Below are 20,294 nucleotides of genomic sequence, written 5' to 3'. Positions count from 1 at the left end.
GAGCTGCCCTGCCCAAGACCGGCGAGCTGGGAGGCCAGCATTTGCAGCAGGGTCGCCGGCGGCTGGTCTGTGGACGATCGTTTGGAGTTGGCTGTGGACGAAGAGGTTGTTGGGTTGGAGGACTTGCTTGGATCCTGGAAGGGCCCCGAGGCAGACGTGCTGGGTCTCATTATGCGGTCAGTCGGCCGAGCGAGCGGCAGAGGCTAGACGCAGGCGAAGGTCGGGCCGATTAGCGAGAATTGCACTCGAGCTAGAGGTATGAATGAGATGGATGCGCCGACGAACGATGGACGGCCCAGATAGCGGTGGGCGGTGGTCTATGGGCGATGGCTGATGAGCGACGGGCGGCGGAAAGAAGGGGAGAAAATGGCGACCTCCTGTCCCGCAAGGCAATGGGCAGAATCCAGGGACCTCAGGCGCCGACAATGAGGCCAAAGGCGGAGCCGGGATTGGCGCGACAGGACGGCGAAGTGGATGGAAGGTGCGAGGATGGTCTCGCGCTTATGCTGATGAGGCAGCAAGTCGTCGACAGAGACAGAAGACGGAGCCAGAGATACGGGCCGGCGCAGGCAAGGGATGGGAAGAATCTGGCGACAAATGGCGGCGTAGGACTGCAAAGGGCTGTCCGGTTGCAAATGTGGGCGAGCGGACGGCAAGGGCTGTGCGAAACGGGACCAGATTGGCGGCGACAGAGAACCGGAGACGGAGGACGGAGATCGAGTGGGAGGGATGGGCCCAAGGAATTGCGCAGGAATGAGGCCGGATGAGTCGACGAAAGGCCCAGGCAGCGATCCACAAGTCGGGAGTTGTGGATGCAGGATCGGTCGATTGTGCGGGCGAGCGAGCGCGTGCAGCACGAGCATCAAAGGGCTTTCTTTGGAGAGCCGGGATCAAGCGAGACGGATGCAGAATGAGCCGGAGACGCATGAGTCCTGAGTAGCAACGGAATTGGAATCGGAATCAGAATCGGAATCAGAACAGCACGGACGGGACAGATGGTAACATATGGGTCGCGGCACTTGTGTCTCTCTGCACGGCCGCTATTTGCCATTGTTCGATCGCCCAATCCCGCTGGGTCAGGCAGATCAGATGCAGATCAGATGCAGAAGCGACACCCAGGCGAGGACGTTGGCCGTGGCTTTGGGCGAGCAAAGCGATCCAGCCCCGGTGCATAGCGTTGCGACCCCATCTGCCTTTCCCACGGCGGTCAGCGCAGGATCGCCGGTCCCATCCAGGTTGGACCCAACCCTTCTGCAGCCGCACTGCTCTGCTTGCTGGACCGTCACTGCTGCAAGACTTTCCGCTGGCGCACAAAGACTATCGCGATGCAAGTCCTTGACATATCGTTCATGGTCGACGAAGTCGTGCCGTCGGTCTATCTGAGCGGGTATGCCGCACAATCCGTTGCTGCGACGGATTCTCTGGAGCGCCAGCCAGCGACTGACTCTGTTCGCCGACTGGTGTGTCGGGGCGGCCGTTAATCGCAACCACAGGATCCGGCCGGCCCAGGACCCCAACAGGCTCCGGGAGCTTGGGATCACACATATCGTCGATATCAGCAACACCTTCCCAGCGCCGCCGAATCCGGCGATGCCGTCCGTCTCCGTCCTTCGGCTGGGCTGTCGCGACGTGCCCGAAGAAAACATTCTGATCCACATGCCCAAGGTGTTTGCGTTTGTCGATGCGGCGCTCGCTCGCGGCGGCAAGGTCCTGGTCCACTGGTACGAGCAAGCACGACTGCTGCAAGCCGTGAGCGGGTGGTGCTGATCAAAGAGCCAATCTCAGGGCCGCATCAGCGAGAGTGATGTCCAGGCATGGGTATCTCGAAGCATCCAGTCGAGGGTCAAGTGGGCAGCGATCCACATCCGATTTGAAACGCTGGGCCTGGCAGACGGTGGCTGCGGTTGACTGACTGACGAAATGCTCAATCGCCGGGCGTGTGAACTGCCTCCAGCGTTGCAGGTATCAGTCGCTCGCCGACGCTTGTGACGGCCTGGATTATGAAGACAGCCTTTGCCAGCGGAGCAGCCATTACCGTCGAAGAGGCGCTCGACACGGTGCAGAGGGCTCGGCCCTATGTGCAGTTGAGTTTGTTTTGATCCCGCATGTGCGGGCTTGCCCCGCTTGCCCCGGTTGCCTGGTGAAGGTCGCAGAGAGCGGCGCTTGACAAGACCGGGTGCTGATGCCAACTGGGTGCGCGATGCCCATGCGCCCTGGCTTTGCTGGTTTGCACCAACCCCCCGCTGGCTCCAGGCCCAACGAAGGATTCCTGTTCCAGCTCGGGCTCCTTGAGACCCACCGAAGCGTCGAGGCAGCGATCAAGGCGTACGAGGCACTAGCCAACAGCGGCCAGCTGTTTGGCGGGCTGCCGATGACCGAGGGGACCAGGATGAGCTCCTGTCTGCTCATGTAGCAGCGACCTGCACCCGGCATCTGCACAAAACGATGCGTTCTCGACTGGCCTGGGATATGCGACCATCTGCGTGCTCAATGGCGAAATGACGGCGGTGCCTGGCACCACCCAAGCGAGCAAAGGTCCTGGGACATCAAAGAGCCGGAGCCGCCTGGTGCCGCGTGGGGACACAGGCCGGATGCGTGTGCGACGGATGTGCGACGGGAGTGGGACATCGCGGTGTGGCTGTGCAGAGCGCCTGTGTCTGTGTGGCCGGGCTGAGCTGCGTGAGTGGCAGATGGGAGCAAGCTGGAGAGAAGCAGTTGCTGTGGGCGAGTCTGAGGCAGAACAGACAGCACAACAGCACAACAGCACAACAGCACAACAGCACAACAGCACAACAGCACAACAGCACAACAGCACAACGGCACAGCCACAGCCACATGGCCCGGCATTGCGCTCTTCGGGTGCGACAGTGGGCGGGCAGTGGGCGCGCACCGGCCCGCCAGGTGACACCCTTGTTGCCGATGCGCCCCCAGCCCCAGAATAAAACCCCACGCCCGAGCCGCCTGCCCAAGTTGCCGTCGCAAGTCCCCTTCCCTCGCCAGCCCCCGTCCTGGAGCCCCCCTCTTGCTCTTGCTCCTGTTCCTGTTCCTGTTCCTGTTCCTGCTCTCGCGCTCGCTCTTCCCACAGGCACCCCTCATCTCGTCTTCATCGCCAATGACTTCAGAAAAGCCCCTTGTTTCGTCCGACTCGTCCTCGAAGCCGCCAGAGGAGAGCTGGCTCTCCATCGACCTGATCGATGACCGGCTGGCCATCAGCGGGTCAGTTGCAGCGTGTGATTGCCGTCGTTGCTCCTGCTGCCTGTGCTGGCAGTCTTGCGCTGCCAGCCCTGCGCTCCCTCGGCTGCTACCGGGCCCTTCGGATCCTGTCTGAACTCCTGGCCGGTCTTGGGCACTCGATGCCTCCCACTCGCCATTTGCTCTTTATTCGCTCGTCTGGCCGCTGCCACCATTCCATCCATTCCATCCGACCCGGGGCGGCAGCGGCATCGCACGCCTGTATCCGCTAACACCCGACGCGGCGACTTGTGCTCGGACCGTCCATGCAGGCTGCAAGGCGCCCGCAATTGGGAGCTCATCCGCGACCTCGGCATCGTCTACATCATCGACCTGACCGACACCCACTACTACACGGCCTTTCCGAAATTCATCAAATACCACCAAATACCCATGAAGGACAACAGCTCCGAAGTCATGCTCAAGAAGCTGCCACACGTCATCGAAATCATCGATAAAGCCGTCGAGGCAAAGGACGGCAAGGTCCTGGTGCATTGGTGAGTCGGCGAACACACCGTCATGTCGCCGACGGTGTCGTTGCTCCTCGCATTGCTGATACCGTCACCAGCATCGACGGTCGCTCGTCTGCTCGTGTCTGACCTTGCACTTCTCGCCCTGTCCTGCTGCGATCCGCTCCTGGCTTGTCGACTCACAGCGTCGCCGGCGTGAGTCGTTCCACCACCGTTTGTGTCGCCTGGCTCATGATGAGAGATGGCCTGTCAGCCCAAGCCGCCCTGGAAAAGGTCAAGGCCGTCCGCAGTGTTGTCAGGTAGAGTTCGGCATCAGCAGCCATCGTCGGTGCAAGCTGCCCTCGTGTCTGCACCCACTTGCGGTGGCACCGCTGGCACCCGCACCATCGGCACCCACACGCACCCTATCCGTGACTCAGAGTTGCTCGTCGCTGGGTCGGGCATGTCGCCGTCCTGTCGCCATCCTGTCGTCTCACCACCACCACCACGCCAATTGGCTTCTGACCCCCCCCCTCAGACCCAATCCCAGCTTCATGGAGCAGCTCAAGTGTCTGGAAGAGTCCGAAAACGATCCTAGCGTCGCCCTCATTCGGTATCGCGAGATTCATCCTGAGCCACCGGCGAGCCATCTGTGTTGCAGCCTGATGTGAGCCGCTGCAGCATACCCGCAGACGCCCGGCTCCTGGGTCTCACACCAACACCTCAGAGTGCACCCGGTCGACTCGGTCAACATCCTCCAAACCCTGGCGCGAGAGCGCAACCCAGCAGCCCTATCCGCTTATTCACTCCTCCCTGAACCACGTTTGGAGACGAACACATCGCTCTGGACAGAGTCGGCAGTCTCTATAGCCCTGTCCACCCACATCCCCCGCTCGTTGTCCCATTCATGCTACACCCGAACAACACCGATGACTATCGACAGAGGCACCCGTTTCCTCTGTCCAGCGAGCCATCAATGCCTGTCACGATCTGGACTGGCATCCATACTCTGCTGGCCCTCTGTGCACTTTCTCCTGTGCGGCACCCCGGCCGCCCTGGGCCAATCCAGAGAAATGCGTGCGCTTCGGCATCTGCCTCCTCGCATCCTCCTCCCTCCCTCTTACCTTTTCGACACCTCGAGTCGTCCCGTCTATTGTCACCCTCATGAGTTGCCGTGGTCTGGCCCGTTGGCCATATTCCCACGACACCCTTTGATCCGTCCATGTTTCCATCAACTGTGCTGTCCTCCGTCACTCTCCCTGCCACCGAGTTGGTTAATGTATGTATCTTTGTAACCATAACCACATCCGCACTGCATGCGAAAGAGCCAGCGTGTCCAGACACCGCTATCGGTTTGCTGCAGAACCCAGAATCGCCTCGTCCACTCCATCGGATGTATTCGACGCATCTGATGCTTCGACACCCCCCGGAGCTGCTTTAGAGTCACCATGGAGCTGTCTTCTCTGGTGCCAGCGCCAGATGAATACACTCCCTTGACTCCGTCAAACCTGCCTCCATTCCTCCGTCCTTTGCCTCCGTGGTGGTTTCCATGGTCGAACAGTACAGTGCGTCCTTGTGCTGGTCCTGTCGGAGAACAGCTGGATGTCACGGGACCACCTGTCCGAATTTGGACAAATGATCTCGTCCTCGTCTCTCCCGCTCTCGCATCGCCCTCTCTGCCTCGGCCACCATCATCACCGCCTCGTTTCTGCATCGCATCTGCCCAGCGCCGATCCGATCCGACCCGATCGTATCTGCTGATCTGACTTGATCTCCCTGGTCGATCAGCTCTCTGCAGAACCGGTTCAAGCTCACCAGTCGCCACAGCGGTCGCACCCATGAATCCCACCGGCCGATCCAGATCCACTCGTCGGGTCCACGCCCTCACTCTGGATTTGCAGAACCAGCACGGCCCAAGCAGCCCCTCGAGCAGTCTCGCCAGCAAAAATGCCGGCACTTCGATTTCCACCCACCAGATCTTTCTGGAAAAATCCTCGCTCTTCACGAGCCAGCAGGCCATCGACGACTTTCTCTCGGTCGAGGAGAGCCGACACAACATCCGCAAGGCCAACCGGACTCGGTCGGCCGGAGCCGGTCCATCCACGCCAACGCACAACCGAAGGTCGGATCGGCCAGAATCGCGTGACACTCTGTCTACCGCATACGCAGACGAGGTAAACGACGACGGCAACGACAACGACGACAACGACAACGAGCTCAAGGAGAACCAAGGGTCGGTGCTGGGTCGGAATCTCCATCGCTTCGAGCACAAAGCGCAGTCCACGAGAGCCTTTCGGCAGTTGGTCCAGTCCCAGAAATCGATCGAGGAGTCGCTCGACCAGCCAAACAGCGACAACGATGCCGAGATACAGCCCCCATCCACCCCGACCCGGCGGGGCCGCCGTGCCGGCGACACTCCCGCCAAAGCCACACCAAGCAAAGCCCTGTCGAGAGTGGCTCCGGGCCAATTGACCCCATCAAGGCTGGCGTTGGGTACTATCGCTAGCAGCCCCCATCGAACGTCGGTCCTCCAGCCAGCCGACCGCCCGGAGCCCTCGACTCCGTCACGGCGACGAGGCCCCTTGGCTGCGACGGCAACCAGTCGGCTTGCTGCCATCGAGCCCGATGTTGAGCTCCAGGGCGCCGCCACCCCTAAGCGTGGCGGACGTCGTCGAGTGCAGCTCCTCAACAAAAATGAAATGACACCGCGGTCGCAAGCACAGGCACGCAAGCGCATCAAGGTCGATCGCAAGTTCCAGTCCTTGATCGAGAACGAAGCAGAGTCCGACAGCGACGACAATGACAACGCCGACGACAACGACGGCGATGATGACGTCGATGACAGGGGCAATGCCGCGAGTAGCGATGAGGAAGACGACGAGACCAACCATGCAGCCAAAGCCGGTCGTGACGGGATGGCGCATTTTCGAGAGCAACGACTCAAGGTCGTCCTTGAAGGCGAGTCCACAGATGGCGAAGAATCTGAAGCGGATCGCGAGTCCCGTGGCGTGGGACTACTGGCCACGCTGGGCTCGAGCTTCAACAACTACTTCCAGAGCGTCCACGACAAGCGCCATACCACATCCGATCACACGCTGTCGCAGCTGCCGCCCTTGGACCACAAAATCTTCCTGGAAATATCCTCAAAAACTCACCAGATCCTGCGAACCGAGCGCGAGCGACTCGGACAGCTCCATTTCGAGCTGTTTCCACAGTGGTACTTTGAGCTGGCCTCGGGATTCAACCTGCTGTTTTATGGATACGGGTCCAAGAAGAAGCTTCTGACTGCGTTTGTGGGCCGGTACTTGTCGGACATGCATCAGATCGTCGTGAACGGGTATTTTCCGTCGATCAACATCAAGGAGATCATGACCCTGATACTCGACTCGATTGTGGTGCACAAGGGGCCCTGCGGAACCTTGGTCGACCAGGCCCAGCTCATCCTCAGCTACTTTTCAGATCCCAAGCGCAAGCACAAGTCCATCTGCATTGTCGTCCACAACATCGATGGCGACTCGCTGCGGAACGCCAATGCACAAACGGTGCTGGCAATGCTGGCAGGCCATCCACAGATCCATTTGATTGCCTCGATCGACCACATCAACGCCCCACTGCTCTGGGACACGGACAAGCTGAGCCGGTTCAACTGGATCTGGCATGACGCCACGACGTTCGAGCCTCTGACGATCGAGACGAGCTATGAGGGCTCTTGCCTGCGCATGCTGACGACCATGGGCCAGTCCGAAGGCACGAGTCTTCGTGGCTGCCAGTACATCCTCAAGAGCTGCACAGTCAATGCCCGCAAGATGTTCAAGCTGCTGGCCCAGTCGCAAATTGCGCTTGAGGAAAGCCGCATCTCCAAATCCGAGAAAGCACAGACGGACAAGAGGACCAAAGCATCCGGCCGGGGTGGCAAGCGCAAAGCACCCAGCCGCGAAAACGGCGACGACGACGGCATTCCCGACGATGCCGATGGAAACAGCAACGACGGTCGAGGCGCTGGTGATCCTGACGACCATGACGATACCGGCCGGAACGGCGCCGGTGTGGGTTCGAAAGAGAAGGTGGGCATGACTCGCAAGGCCTTCTACCAAAAATGCAAGGAACACTTCCTAGTCAGCAACGACATCACCTTCAAGACACAGCTGCGCGAGTTCCTGGACCACGAGCTGATTGTCGAGACGGGCTCGGGAACAGGCGCGGTCGGGGATATCGTGTACATTCCCATGAACGTAGAACTGCTGAAAACGGTTGTGGCGGACATGGAGTAGTGGCGAACATGGAGTAGTGGCCGACATGGAGTAGTGGCCAACATGGATCAGCGCCAACCACCAACAGCATTCGCATCAGCAGCGGCAGCCGTGCCGTCAGCACCAGTGCCTACTTGAACGACAGCAAGCCCAAGAACACGGATAGGGTGGTTGCTGATCTCCTGCAACTACTCCTCCATGACATGCATCCTTTCCCTTCAACCTGGGTCGTGAGCTGGCTTCATACATTCACCGACACTGATGCACACGATATACGAGTTCAGTTGCACGTTTGAATTCCCGTCTTTGAGCATTGCGTGCCGCCTTTCGTTGAGGCCCTGTGTACACGCCCGCCCGTCCGCTCGCTCGCATTGAGGCTGGCTTTGGGAGTGCGTCGTGGAAGCGTTGTGACGTGCGAAAGCACTCAAATGGAGACTGCCCCGTTTCGCTCCGAACAAACTGTATGCCCATAGTCAAGACTAAAGAAGGTCAAATAGTGCGACACGGTTCATTTTGAGTAGTGTTTACCGTGTTTCAAAGTGAAATGAGACACCCTGTTGAGTTATAGTTGCCAATTATTTCTGATCCTCAATACACCCACCCACTCATCGCATTCGTGGCCAACAGTATGTTCAAGGAGACCGAAGTGGTGATTGCCTTTGGGAATGCCTCGTGGAAGCAAGGGAAGGGGCATGCATCCAGCCCAGAGACTCAGGTTCGCTCGGTATTTCGAGCAATTCACCCACCCATGTGTGCTCGGTGAACGAGTTCAACACATCACAGGTCTGCTCACAGTGCCTGGAAGCCAAGCGAATCGAGAAGGTCGAGTATCTTGATATCAATCCACCATGGAGCTGTCCAAAGGATCGAGTAGATACACCACACAACGAGATTGCCAACCAGGACGAGAAACAATCACATGGCTTGCCACCGGGGCCTATGTAAGTTCGGCAGGCTACAGGCCTCTGAAGCCAGGAAGGAACTGTCCCGTTTCGTTCTGGATAGACTGTATATTGATATAGCATGTCCGCATTAAGGGACAGGACTGTGAGGCAAGAGTGAGCATCTTTGATGCCGCTTTTCTCGACAGGGGGAGGTGGAATGATACAGGAGGAGCTGTGAGGATGGACACAGAGCAGGAGGGCACAGGTAGCCAATGCGCTCGCTGCCTTGGTATGATAGACAGGCAGGTGGAGATGGCAAACGACATCACCAGCAACTCCAAAAAAAATACAAGGGCAGGTGGCTACTCGCCAGCAGCAGCACTAAAGCGGCCCAGGTAGGAAAGAAAGGGACACTTAGTGCAGCTCCTCTGCCGAAAAGTCCACGACGCAGTCCTTGTGCTTCAGCGCGCAATGTCGTTGCAGATCACCCTTGCGGGCAAAGGCCTTGCAGCACGCAGGGCACTGGAAGTTCTTGAGCTTGACGTGCGTTGCCGAGTAGTGCACCTTCAGGTTGTATCGGCGGGTGAAGCCGTTCTGGCAGTCGGGATGCGGGCAGTTGTACTTTTTGGTGACGGGGTCGCGCTGGACAAGGTTGGTGATCATATCGGACTCGATCGAGGTAGCCTCGGTGGGCCTGGGCAGGACGAACCCGTCGGGCAGAACGAGGCCGCCAAAGAGCGAGGGCAGCGGCGACGCCGGAGATGCGGGCAGGGGCAGGACAGGCTGGAGGCCGGCGAAGGCAAAGGCGTTGGCAGGATGGAGCTGCATGTGTGCCAGAAGAGCAGCGCTAAAGTCCAGGCCGGAGGGGTGGCAGCCAAAGGCAGCCTGGTCGGCAAAGAGATTGGCAGGCGGGCTCGAGAGCGGCGACAGCATGTCCGTGGCGGCATCGGTGGTGGGCGTGGAGGGCTCAGGAGAGTGCTCCAGGATATCGGAAAAGTCAAAGAGCGACGAGACGCAAGCCTGCAGAGGCGAAGCGACCGAGGGAGACGACGGAGACGAGGGAGCCATGTCGGTCATCATTTCGCTGTCGGGAGTATCCGGGGCGGCCGAGTCGTGGCATGGGCCGAAGAGGCCGTCGACGCACATGGGCAGGATTTCGGGGGCGGCATAGAGGGCCTCGGGCGTGCGCATGCACTCGTCCAGGAAGATGCTGGGCATGGGGCAGTCGCCGTCGGCGTTGCAGATGGGAGAAGGCGGAGGGCTGGGGCACGACATGTCGATCTGGAACGAGTCGTTGCGGGGCAGGCTGGCTGAAGCCAGATCAAAGTCGAAGTAGTTCTGGAAGGAGAGCGAGGACTTTGGCATGGAAGCGGAGCTGGTGTGGAAGGACATTGCGATGGTAAATTGTGGGGAGACTGGCGGGTGTATTGGCTCGAGCTGATGATCCAAGTTTGGGTGCGTTGGGTGCGTTGGGTGCGTTGGGTGCGCTGATGTCGTCTGCAGTGTGGGCGACCGCCCCCCTTTTTATGTCCTCCTCGGCCCAACAGGCGGCGTCGCGGTGGCGGGACCGCTGCCCAAATGCGGCAGGAGCCACATGGCAGAGGCTGCCGCAAGAGGCAAGTGCCATGCGATGTATCCGCACGGCCGCATCCCCCGATCGGGAAAGAGCCATGTGCCCCCATGTGCCACTTGCCTCTTTTGGCAAGCTCCTACGCCCTCGCATCATGCGCCCACGACGACCAGCGCGATGCACAGCCTTGGCGAAAAGCCGTCGTGGGCCCAGCCGGCTCAACCGGACCAGGTTGCTGGGGGGGGGAGGGGGACCCGCTGGACTGTGTTGGCTGGACGGCCGCAGCCGCCACCCACGCACACGAAGCGAGCTTGCTGGTGGAAGGAGGTCACAATACACGGGCGCACGGGCATGTTGGAACAGGTACAATGTGTATTCGGGATCCAGGCAGCAACTTTGGCTTCGACGGAGACAGCTTGCCTCATGATGCCGATGATCACGAGAGAGCCAAGCCGCCCAGGGTCATCTGTCCGATGCACACCAGACAGTCCGGATGAAACTTTTCGCTCTTGAAGTAGCGAGCCATGACCCCGCGAGCATCATCGTCGACCTTGATCGAGTCGCACTCAAAGTCGAGGCTCATCTGGCTACCGTTGTCGGCATGTTGCTCGTCGCGGCCTTGATTGTCGACACATGGGCTGTTGTCCGGGCAGTTGGGCCTGCAGCTTCCATGGCTTCCTGGTCCGTCCTCGATCCACTCATCGTATGCTGTCGTAAGACGCACAAAGTCACCCCTCGCAATGTCTTGGATGACATTTGGGAGCACGGCTCTCGGCGGCTCCGACGGCTCGGTCGAGATCGAGATCGTCCAAAAGAGCGACGGCTGGCTGCTCTTGGAAAACAGGCAGGGATGAAGCGCCGGCGGTGCGGCCGACGGCAGACCTTGGAGAATGAAGGCCGTGCGGCTCGGCAGAGCAATGAAATGGCCGCTGAAATGGGAGAACGGCCGACCGCCAAGAGATGCTGGTGTGTCGCTGGGATGAAAGCACAGGACGGCGATGCCAGAGCAAGCCGGGTGCTCAATCTCGGGCTCGTGCATTTCCGATCTGACCCGCCGTGCTGGGCTTGCGTTTTGTCAGAGCGACGGTGCAGATCTGGGACAGAGGTTATCGGAGCCCAAGAGCGACCGGCTGGGATGGAGGCTCAGATCGCGGGCAAAGGCGGATCGCAGACGGCGCTTGCACCAGCCAGATCAGGACCGCACAGCCACCGAGGGGTGCGGCGCTGAGGACAGCCCAGAATCGGGAAAATGAGTGCGCTGATGTATTCGTGCTGGGTTCTGGCTGGGATCAAGAATGTGGGGGCAAGAATTGAGTGCAGAGGGATCAAGTGGATGTCTGAAGCGAATGCAGATGGGGGCTGGGTGCAGATCTGAGTGCAGAATGCTGGTGATGAGCAGCGATCTTGGCGGACTGGCCGGATGTCGATCAGTCCAGGGCAATTACGGGGCCAGAGATTCGGTGGGCTCTTCTGCAACCTAGACGTACTGCTGACACAGGGCACAATACGAACACAACAGTGAGAATCCTGCATGATGTCAAATCAGGCACTGTCCATTGTCGGCAACTCGACAAACATCCTATCGCCTCTCGGAGCACCCCTTACCTGGTAGTTCTGGAAGCCATATTGGATGTTGTTGCGGTTAATGCGCCAGGCGTCGTTCATGATGCCTCGGGTGGCCTGCTCTTTGGCAGCAATCCGAATAAACAAGAACACCGAGAAGACGAGCCCAACCAGCTCAATGACTCCAATGACGATACCCGCGCCACCGATGGTCGAGAGAGAGCCCTGCAGAGCATCCCGCAGACTCGAGAAGCATCCCTGGGTGTAGCCATAAGCGGCGGCACAGTTGGTGGGGAGGGGGCTGTCGGTGACGTTGTGGAATCCGCAGCACCCAAACTGGTAATGGAAAGAAAGCGTCGATCAGCCATCCAGAGCTATCAACAGCAGACCGAGCCAGCATCTCCTCGCAAGCACAGCGGCAGCGATAAAACGCACCGACTTCTCCACGGTCAGGATCAGCGTGTTGTTGTTTTGTACTTGCTGGTACCAGTTTGTTTCGAGCAGTGGGACAACCTGGGAATGCGCAAGCAGGAGATGAGCAAATGGGAATGCGCAAGCACGAGATGGGTCGCTGCTATCGACACCATGACACCACCACACCTGAGGAAGCACTGCGGCATGAGCGCAGGCTTCCACCGCGGCTGCCAAATCAGCGTGAATATGCAACCTACGCCGTTGCGCTGGGTATAGCCAGCGATTCCCACGCCAAGCTCCAGGATGATGAGTAGAATGAGAATGGCAAAGTAGGTTTTGAGGAGAAGTCCCTTCTCGTTGGCAGCGCCAAAGCATCCCAGAAATGAGACCACGCTGACAATGAGGCCGATGACGATTGCTGCGACGGCAATTCCGCTTGAAATGCCGATCAGATCGTCTGAGGGCGCTTGGGTCTGGATGTAGCAGCCGCCACAGATGAGGATGATGCCGGCCAGCTGGGGAATGGCAATTGTAGACAGCATGGGGCCACCGATTAGTGCGTTGTGAGGGGAACTCTTGTTGCTCGCTGCGATGAGTGCCAAACAACTGAGCCCAGGCCAACCCATGAACAGCACAGCCAGCATCGCCAAATCTGACGCCTGAATCCCGCCCGTCGCTCGACCGCACCCGTTGCATACCATCGATAGGAAGTTGATGAGCAGCAGGATGTTTTTGACCAGCATAAAGCCCGTGGCCGACCAGAATGTGTTCTGGCTAAACGAGAACGTCGAAATCTTGGACATGAACGGCATCTCGACAAGGTCCTATAGCTTGCGTTGTGTTCAGTGCAGGGGGAGTACAGTCGCTTGAAGCAGAAGCGGGGTTGGTTGTCTCACATACAGCCAAGGGAAGATAGTGCGCTTTGGCTTCCAGACGAATGAGTTTCAGCACAAAAGCCTTGAGGGTCTGCCTTTGGCTCAGCAATGCACGCCGTCGGTTTGCAAGGAGGCAGAGTACGACAAACTTATACAGACCCTAGAGCACACATATGCTCGATTCCGGCGTTCTAGCAGTGCATCCAGGCGGGCTGCAGATACATATTCGCAGTCGGGGAGGAACAGCATTGTTGGCAGCGCATGATGTCACTCGTCGGTCGACATATTGCGAGTGCACGCAGCCACTTGCGCAGAGGGCCTACATATTGCTCAAGGGGAGGCGTCAATCAGTCCCCAGAGCCTGCGTCGAAGATCAGATCGGATCAGTCTGCGATGTTCGGTTGGAATCGGCCACAGGCCAGCTCGCTGTCGCTGGGATGAGCGGAGAGGATCAGCGGGAATGCACAGTTGTCCATGAGGCAGCCAACATGCACCGGACCGCATACTTCTGCATGGTCATTACATGCTTCTGCATGGCCATTGCTCTCGCCGATGCGCCGTCGATTGCAGCGCTGGTATGTGTTGTCGCCTGTGGGATTTGCTTGCCGCACGCTGTGGCAGTGGCAGTATTCTGTCGCTTGTTCGGACCGGGGCTGGGCCGCCCCCGCCAAGACAAACAGGCGGATTTCAACGGTTGTTCCCTCCCCGCCTGGCTTGTCCTTGCGCCATCTCATCTCCTTGGCTCTCGCTTCTATCGACTGCACCCGCCGCCATGTCGTTCGGAGATTTTGACAGAGCCTCATCGAGTCCGCGCCAGTATGCCATCAACCTCCAGTCTGCGCCTTCGGGCCTCGCAGGTCCGTCCCAGACCGGCACACCGGCAGCCGGCGGATGGCAGACCGTCAACACCAACACCTGTTGTCGCTGCCATCGACCATGCTGTCCCCTGCTTCCCGCTCTCGGCTCATTTCCACCTGCATAGCTGAGCCGAGGCTGTTGGTACTGCGTCGACTCCCCCGACCGTTGCAGCCGGAATCGGCAGTGGCCTCCACTCTGCCGCCGCTGTCGATGGACCATCGTTGCTGACCTGACCGCCCCTGTCTCTCGCCGGCTTCTTGCCTTGCGCTTTCAATACACCGATACGGCCCGACAGACTCGGACGGCGAGCGATCCTATTCCAAGATGATGGATCGATCCTCGCATACCATTTTCATGATCTCCAACAACGTCGCCCACATTCAAAAATATGTTTCCAACTTTGGGACGGCCAAGGACTCAGAAGACGCTCGCAAGAAGCTGTAGGTATCCCGGCGCATCCCGCTCCGCACCCAGAGTCGTGTCTTCTGGAGCTGCAAAGCTGGATATACTCCCGGAAGTGGGCTTGGCGCAGGCACCAATCGCGGTCGTTGCTGAGTAGTGTCTTGGCCTGTCGCTTCTGGAGGCAGGGCGACAGACGAGAGGCGGCGTCCAGCATCTGATGCCATGTTCGATTTTCTACCCGCAGGACCGAGCTGACCAACGCCACCCGCAACATGATCAAGCAGACCACGATTGATCTCAAAAACCTCTCCAAGCTCGAGAACGATAACGTACGACAACCGCTTTGCAAGCGGGACACGCACGGAGATGGCAATCTGCGGGGGGCGCCAGTATACCACAGAGACTGAGTCGCTAACACATCCTCTCTTCCACTCTCTTCCCTCTCTTCCCTCTCTTCCCTCTCTTCCCTCTCTTCCCTCTCTTCCTTCTCTTCCCCTCTCTTCCCTCTCTTGGCCTGCTCCCCGACTCGGCGGGGTACCAACAGCGACAGCGCAAGATGGCTCATCAGAAGCTCCAGAAGGATTTCGAGGATGTGCTGGGCCGGTTCCAGAGCGTCTCCAAGCTCGCGGCAGCCAAGTCGCGTGAATACGTCATCCGTGCTCGGGCCCTCCAACATGCGTACGTTCGAAAACACTGTGACGGGCACAGGGGACATTCGACGACCTGTGGATCGGTGTGCATTCCGGATGCTAATATCTCACTATCTTCTTTGGACACTTTGCTGACAATGCAGCGAGGAGGAGGACGAAAACGCCGGAGAGAATCAGCCCCTGATCAGCCAGCAGCAGCGGTAGGTGCCTCACGGTTGCGCCTTATGCTGTGACTCCGACGGAGTATAGCTTGGGATACGGAACATGCAGGATTGAGCGACATGCCAATCCAGATACTGCGGCGGCGACTCGCTCCATGGATATCTGCCACAAGGAGGGAACTTGCAACTCAAACCGCAAATGGCACCACTGTATCTCTGGGAATCCCAACTCACAGGCTGCAGATCCATGCCGTCGAGTCCGAGCTCCAGTTCAACGAGGCCTTGATCAACGAGCGCGACGGAGCAATTCGTCAGATCGAGCAGTCCATCGTCGAAGTCAATGAAATCTTTCGAGATCTGGGAACGATTGTCAACGATCAGCAGCACCATCTGGGTAGGTGGCTTGGATGGGGAGGGTAGATTCGCGCTGCAATTTCGACTTGGCACGGACATGGCCAGCTATTGCCGGGCTCAGTAGCAAAGCACAGCCTCCTCAGTATCGTCCCGATGTCGCACTCCCTTTCGCACATGCAGATAACATCGAATCCAACGTCGAAAGTGTCGCCATCAACATGGAAGATGCAACGACCGAGTTGCGAACGGCGAGCCAAGCACAGCTGCGGGCCCAGTCCCGCAAATGCTACTTGATGATCCTGCTGGGCGTCATCGTTGTGATCTTCACGATCGTGATCTTCTCCTGAAGTCGGCCTGTGGTCCTGATTGTATGCATATTATCGTTGCAGCTCTGGAATCGGGTTCCAGTCGCAGTCGACTCGCCCGATGCCCGAAAGCCTTTCCTCCTTTCTTCTGCTTGTCGGTGAAGCATCCGGCGCAGGCCATTGCTCCCATCTCCCCAGCCCCGGAATCGGATCGCTAGACACCTCGTTTGCACTTTTTCTTTTTGGTCCAAAAATACACTGTGCTGAGAGCGCCTGGATAGAGCGGGCCGTGTTGAAGTGTCTGGAGACAGCGGATTGTTGGCACATGGCCGATCGACTCCAGTGCCATGGTCGCCAGTGGCGTGGTTGCAGGCGGTGGAGGCGACGGACTGAATCATGATTATGGTGATAGCGGCAACCCCAGATGTCGGCCGATGATGCATGAAGGCATACATATGAGCGTCGATGCATGAAGGGACACTCGGAGGCGTTGGGCTCGGCGAGACCAGCGCAGACGGGCTGCAGAGGGATGATTTGTGTTTGGGGTGCTGCGGAGCCAGAGGTATCGGGAGAGATCGGATGGAGTTGTGGCGGCGTCGGTTGGTTGCTCATCGCTTGCCACCAAAAACCCGCCGCCACCCATCCTGGAATTCAGAGACAAAGACCTCGGCAAACTGGCAAAGTGGTCAGGAGGAGACGGTCAGTCAGAGGCAGCACGGAGCAAAGCTCCTGGAATGCCCATCGAGCTTGCACAAACGAGGCCGCCGTCTTCACTTGATGGCGACGGATTCATGGCCGCCGTGACTCATGAGCGAACGAGTGCGGCTCAGTGAATCTCCCAGATATATAAATGCATGTCCGAGGCTCTACGGCTTTGGCTCACCGTTTTGATTTTCTCTGCAGTTTCGTTGTTAGCTTGTTGGTCGTTCATTGACTCGGCGATCTTGCCGGCTGCAAACAAGAGCGACGCCAGTTGTCAGCAGATGCGGTCCAGACCAGAGGCGGCCGGTGTCGTTGAAGCAAGAATCTATGCCGAGTGAACGGTGCGGCAAGACAGCATCCGTTGCAGCGATCCTGCGGTAGCAAGTGGGGGGGGGCAAGCACTCTGAGACGATCATTACTCTGCTTCCCGAGGTCGTTGATGTGGGTTGTTGTCTTGTGGGCAAAACGCTGAAACGTAGGATTGTTGGACAGGGTCTCGACGATAAAGTTGTGGATGACTCGTCTCCAGGGCATGGCAGATGGGCAGATGGGCAGATGGGCAGATGGGCAGATGGGCAGATGCGGGGCTGTCTGCGCTCGCTGTCGGGGGACTGGATCAGACAACAGGATCAGACAACAGGATCAGCAAGCAGCGTCCACAGAAAAAACTCGCAGGCACGACAGCGCATAAACCAGGCGGGCTGACGCGGGCACGTGGGCGCCATGGGCGGATCGAGTGCGATCGAGCCGGGTCGAGGGCGGCGGATCCAGCCAGCGAAGGCCATCGAATCCACCAGAACAAACACGGCGAGCGCGCCAAACAAGCGGGCGGGTCAGGGGGGGCCAAGCCACAGGGGCGCCAAACAGGCGAGCGCAGCACGGGTGTCGCGCTGTCGTCGCACGGGGGTATCCCAAAATAGCGGCAGGCGGCTGCGCGGGAGGACAGCGAGGACCGAGGCGGCAGCAGCGAGGCATCGGCGAGGAGAGAGAGTGGCGAGAGCGCTCTCGCCCACGCGGTTGGCGCGGCGAGCTGCATCTCGCTGTGCATGGACACCTCGCCGAGAGCGTGCCGAGGCCGCGGCGGAGACGGCGGAAGCCCACAGAAGGCAGCGGAACGCTCAATCCTTTCGTCCCCCCAGCCCCGCTCCGCCGCTGCGGTTTTTTCTTTTCATGCCTCCGCCGGCGATCTTGCGCGAGTCCATATAAATTGCGGCCCCGCCCCGCCCCTCCTTCGCGGCCTCCATCGCTCGGACCTTTCCCACACTTGCCAGTTGATCGCTATTCTACCATCCAAAATGGCCGAACAGGAAACCTTTGCCTTCCAGGCTGAGATCTCTCAGCTGATGTCCCTGATCATCAACACCTTCTACTCCAACAAGGACATCTTCCTCCGTGAGCTGATCTCGAACGCCTCGGATGCCATCGACAAGATCCGCTACCAGTCCCTGACCGATCCCTCGGTCCTCGAGGCCCAGAAGGAGCTGTTCATCCGCATTACCCCTGATGTCGAGAACAAGGTCCTGGAGATCCGCGATACCGGTATCGGTATGACCAAGGCCGATCTCGTCAACAACCTCGGCACCATCGCCAAGTCCGGCACCAAGGCCTTCATGGAGGCTCTGCAGTCCGGCGCCGACATTTCCATGATTGGTCAGTTCGGTGTCGGCTTCTACTCTGCCTACCTCGTTGCTGATCGCGTCGAGGTCATCACCAAGCACAACGACGACGAGCAGTACATCTGGGCCTCGTCCGCCGGCGGCTCCTTCACCATCACCCGCGACACTGTCAACGAGCCCCTCGGCCGCGGCAGTATCCTCCGCCTGTACATGAAGGAGGACCAGACCGAGTACCTCGAGGAGAAGAAGATCAAGGAGATTGTCAAGAAGCACTCCGAGTTCATCGGCTACCCCATCCAGCTCGTCGTCGAGAAGGAGGTTGAGAAGGAGGTCGAGGACGAAGAGGCCGAGGCCAAGGCTGAGGACGAGGATGCTGACAAGCCCAAGATCGAGGAGATCGACGAGGAGGAGGAGAAGGCCAAGAAGACCAAGACCATCAAGGAGAAGACCAAGGAGACCGAGGAGCTCAACAAGACCAAGCCCCTCTGGACCCGCAACCCCGAGGACATCACCACCGAGCAGTACGCCGCCTTCTACAAGTCGCTCACCAACGACTGGGAGGACCACCTTGCCGTCAAGCACTTCTCGGTTGAGGGCCAGCTCGAGTTCCGCGCCATCCTCTACGTCCCCCGCCGCGCTCCCTTTGACCTCTTTGAGCAGAAGAAGAAGCGCAACAACATCAAGCTGTACGTCCGCCGCGTCTTCATCATGGACGACTGCGAGGAGCTTATCCCCGAGTGGCTCAGCTTTGTCAAGGGTATCGTCGACTCTGAGGATCTCCCCCTCAACATCTCGCGTGAGATGCTCCAGCAGAACAAGATCCTGAAGGTCATCCGCAAGAACCTCGTCAAGAAGTGCATTGAGATGTTTACCGAGATTGCCGAGGACAAGGAGAACTTCAACAAGTTCTACGAGGCCTTCTCCAAGAACCTCAAGCTCGGCATCCACGAGGACTCGACCAACCGCAACAAGCTCGCCGAGCTGCTGCGCTTCCACTCGACCAAGTCTGGCGAGGAGCAGACCTCGCTCAAGGACTACATCACTCGCATGCCCGAGGTCCAGAAGAACATCTACTACATCACCGGCGAGAGCCGCGCTGCTGTCGAGAACTCTCCCTTCCTTGAGGTCCTCAAGAAGAAGGGCTTCGAGGTCCTCTACATGGTTGACCCCATCGACGAGTACTGCATCCAGCAGCTCAAGGAGTTTGACGGCAAGAAGCTCATGAGCTGCACCAAGGAGGGTCTCGAGCTCGAGGAGACCGAGGAAGAGAAGAAGGCCGCCGAGGAGCAGAAGGCTGCCTACGAGGGTCTCATTGAGCAGATCAAGGAGATCCTCGGCGCCAAGGTCGAGAAGGTTGTGATCTCCAACCGCATCACCAGCTCGCCCTGCGTCCTCGTCACCGGCCAGTTCGGCTGGTCCGCCAACATGGAGCGCATCATGAAGGCCCAGGCCCTCCGCGACTCGTCCATGTCGTCGTACATGGCCTCCAAGAAGACCCTCGAGATCAACCCCAACCACTCGATCGTCAAGGCCCTCAAGACCAAGGTCGAGTCGGACAAGAACGACAAGACCGTCAAGGACCTCACTCACCTCCTCTTCGAGACTGCCCTGCTGTCGTCGGGCTTCTCTCTCGAGGACCCTTCGGGCTTTGCCAACCGCATCCACCGCATGATCAAGCTCGGTCTCTCGCTTGACGACGAGGAGGTTGTCGTTGCCGACAACGATGACGACCTCCCCACCCTCGAGGAGGCCACCGCCGAGTCCAAGATGGAGGAGGTCGACTAAACGCCTGGCGCTCCCCGCTGCTCGGCCGCGCTGCCGGATGGATGGGTGGTTCGCCTCGCTGACGAGCCCGTAGATTCCTTTGATCTTTACCCATTGCTGACCTTGTAATTCATTCCCTCCCGATCCCCGCTTTCTGTCTGCATGTATATGTTTCATCACGCCCATGTGCCGCGCTTGCGATCTGCACAATAAATTGCGATTCTCTGCAAACGCTGGTTGTCCCGT

General features: G+C 59.0%; 8 protein-coding genes across 8 annotated transcripts; 5 read left to right on the top strand and 3 right to left on the bottom strand.

The window, feature by feature from the left end:
• The first annotated feature begins 1,133 nt into the window (after positions 1–1,133).
• BJ171DRAFT_524269 (protein-tyrosine phosphatase-like protein) lies at positions 1,134–2,611 on the top strand. Its single transcript, XM_053112564.1, has 4 exons — positions 1,134–1,387; positions 1,494–1,721; positions 1,955–2,083; positions 2,254–2,611. Exons 1-4 carry the CDS (start codon positions 1,326–1,328, stop codon positions 2,411–2,413), a joined length of 579 nt encoding a protein of 192 aa, XP_052962631.1. The 5' UTR covers positions 1,134–1,325; the 3' UTR covers positions 2,414–2,611.
• A 381-nt stretch (positions 2,612–2,992) lies between these two features.
• Positions 2,993–4,480, top strand: BJ171DRAFT_248314 (protein-tyrosine phosphatase-like protein). Its single transcript, XM_053106664.1, has 4 exons — positions 2,993–3,216; positions 3,504–3,728; positions 3,887–4,000; positions 4,219–4,480. Exons 1-4 carry the CDS (start codon positions 3,113–3,115, stop codon positions 4,349–4,351), a joined length of 576 nt encoding a protein of 191 aa, XP_052962630.1. The 5' UTR covers positions 2,993–3,112; the 3' UTR covers positions 4,352–4,480.
• Positions 4,481–6,595: 2,115 nt separating this feature from the next.
• On the top strand, positions 6,596–7,951 carry BJ171DRAFT_429312 (origin recognition complex, subunit 2; the record flags this gene model as incomplete). The annotated part of the gene is made up of 2 exons (XM_053107868.1): positions 6,596–7,506; positions 7,663–7,951. The coding sequence occupies 2 exons, from the start codon at positions 6,596–6,598 to the stop codon at positions 7,949–7,951; spliced, it is 1,200 nt and encodes a 399-aa protein (XP_052962629.1).
• Positions 7,952–8,920: 969 nt separating this feature from the next.
• Positions 8,921–10,297, bottom strand: BJ171DRAFT_524264 (uncharacterized protein). Its single transcript, XM_053112563.1, has one exon. It carries the CDS (start codon positions 10,204–10,206, stop codon positions 9,229–9,231), a length of 978 nt encoding a protein of 325 aa, XP_052962628.1. The 5' UTR covers positions 10,207–10,297; the 3' UTR covers positions 8,921–9,228.
• Positions 10,298–10,820: 523 nt separating this feature from the next.
• BJ171DRAFT_586670 (uncharacterized protein) lies at positions 10,821–11,423 on the bottom strand (the record flags this gene model as incomplete). The annotated part of the gene is made up of 1 exon (XM_053114405.1): positions 10,821–11,423. The coding sequence occupies one exon, from the start codon at positions 11,421–11,423 to the stop codon at positions 10,821–10,823; it is 603 nt and encodes a 200-aa protein (XP_052962627.1).
• Positions 11,424–11,736: 313 nt separating this feature from the next.
• Positions 11,737–13,310, bottom strand: BJ171DRAFT_248275 (Tetraspanin family-domain-containing protein). The gene is made up of 5 exons (XM_053106663.1): positions 13,060–13,310; positions 12,619–12,876; positions 12,383–12,460; positions 11,990–12,283; positions 11,737–11,870 (listed from the first exon to the last, which is right to left on the bottom strand). The coding sequence occupies exons 1-5, from the start codon at positions 13,171–13,173 to the stop codon at positions 11,862–11,864; spliced, it is 753 nt and encodes a 250-aa protein (XP_052962626.1). The 5' UTR covers positions 13,174–13,310; the 3' UTR covers positions 11,737–11,861.
• A 630-nt stretch (positions 13,311–13,940) lies between these two features.
• Positions 13,941–16,218, top strand: BJ171DRAFT_524260 (t-SNARE). Its single transcript, XM_053112562.1, has 7 exons — positions 13,941–14,093; positions 14,390–14,534; positions 14,741–14,825; positions 15,041–15,174; positions 15,290–15,346; positions 15,544–15,701; positions 15,842–16,218. Exons 1-7 carry the CDS (start codon positions 14,009–14,011, stop codon positions 16,006–16,008), a joined length of 831 nt encoding a protein of 276 aa, XP_052962625.1. The 5' UTR covers positions 13,941–14,008; the 3' UTR covers positions 16,009–16,218.
• A 1,608-nt stretch (positions 16,219–17,826) lies between these two features.
• BJ171DRAFT_524257 (heat shock protein 90 kDa) lies at positions 17,827–20,279 on the top strand. Its single transcript, XM_053112561.1, has one exon. It carries the CDS (start codon positions 17,964–17,966, stop codon positions 20,067–20,069), a length of 2,106 nt encoding a protein of 701 aa, XP_052962624.1. The 5' UTR covers positions 17,827–17,963; the 3' UTR covers positions 20,070–20,279.
• The last annotated feature ends 15 nt before the right edge of the window (positions 20,280–20,294 follow it).

Source organism: Polychytrium aggregatum, assembly GCF_025602895.1.
Source record: "Polychytrium aggregatum strain JEL109 chromosome Unknown BJ171scaffold_55, whole genome shotgun sequence".
NCBI classification, from domain to species: domain Eukaryota; kingdom Fungi; phylum Chytridiomycota; class Chytridiomycetes; order Polychytriales; genus Polychytrium; species Polychytrium aggregatum.
The sequence above is the reverse complement of the archived record's forward strand: the minus strand, read 5'-3'. Positions and strand labels throughout refer to the sequence as shown.

Bases quoted from the DNA above. Each gene is read 5' to 3' on its own strand.
- BJ171DRAFT_248314 (XM_053106664.1), top strand. From the start codon at position 3,113: ATGACTTCAGAAAAGCCCCTTGTTTCGTCCGACTCGTCCTCGAAGCCG. The intron at 3,217-3,503 runs GTCAGTTGCAGC...CCGTCCATGCAG, and splicing joins GACCGGCTGGCCATCAGCGG to GCTGCAAGGCGCCCGCAATT. The intron at 4,001-4,218 runs GTAGAGTTCGGC...CCCCCCCCTCAG, and splicing joins GCCGTCCGCAGTGTTGTCAG to ACCCAATCCCAGCTTCATGG.
- BJ171DRAFT_248275 (XM_053106663.1), bottom strand. From the start codon at position 13,173: ATGCCGTTCATGTCCAAGATTTCGACGTTCTCGTTTAGCCAGAACACA. The intron at 12,877-13,059 runs GTATGCAACGGG...GCCATTCCCCAG, and splicing joins TCATCAACTTCCTATCGATG to CTGGCCGGCATCATCCTCAT. The intron at 12,284-12,382 runs GTGCGTTTTATC...TTCCATTACCAG, and splicing joins TCCTGACCGTGGAGAAGTCG to TTTGGGTGCTGCGGATTCCA.
- BJ171DRAFT_524260 (XM_053112562.1), top strand. From the start codon at position 14,009: ATGTCGTTCGGAGATTTTGACAGAGCCTCATCGAGTCCGCGCCAGTAT. The intron at 14,826-15,040 runs GTACGACAACCG...GGGTACCAACAG, and splicing joins CCAAGCTCGAGAACGATAAC to CGACAGCGCAAGATGGCTCA. The intron at 15,702-15,841 runs GTAGGTGGCTTG...TCGCACATGCAG, and splicing joins CGATCAGCAGCACCATCTGG to ATAACATCGAATCCAACGTC.
- BJ171DRAFT_524269 (XM_053112564.1), top strand. From the start codon at position 1,326: ATGCAAGTCCTTGACATATCGTTCATGGTCGACGAAGTCGTGCCGTCG. The intron at 1,388-1,493 runs GTATGCCGCACA...TCGCAACCACAG, and splicing joins CCGTCGGTCTATCTGAGCGG to GATCCGGCCGGCCCAGGACC. The intron at 2,084-2,253 runs GTTGAGTTTGTT...CGCTGGCTCCAG, and splicing joins AGGGCTCGGCCCTATGTGCA to GCCCAACGAAGGATTCCTGT.
- BJ171DRAFT_524264 (XM_053112563.1), bottom strand. From the start codon at position 10,206: ATGTCCTTCCACACCAGCTCCGCTTCCATGCCAAAGTCCTCGCTCTCC.
- BJ171DRAFT_524257 (XM_053112561.1), top strand. From the start codon at position 17,964: ATGGCCGAACAGGAAACCTTTGCCTTCCAGGCTGAGATCTCTCAGCTG.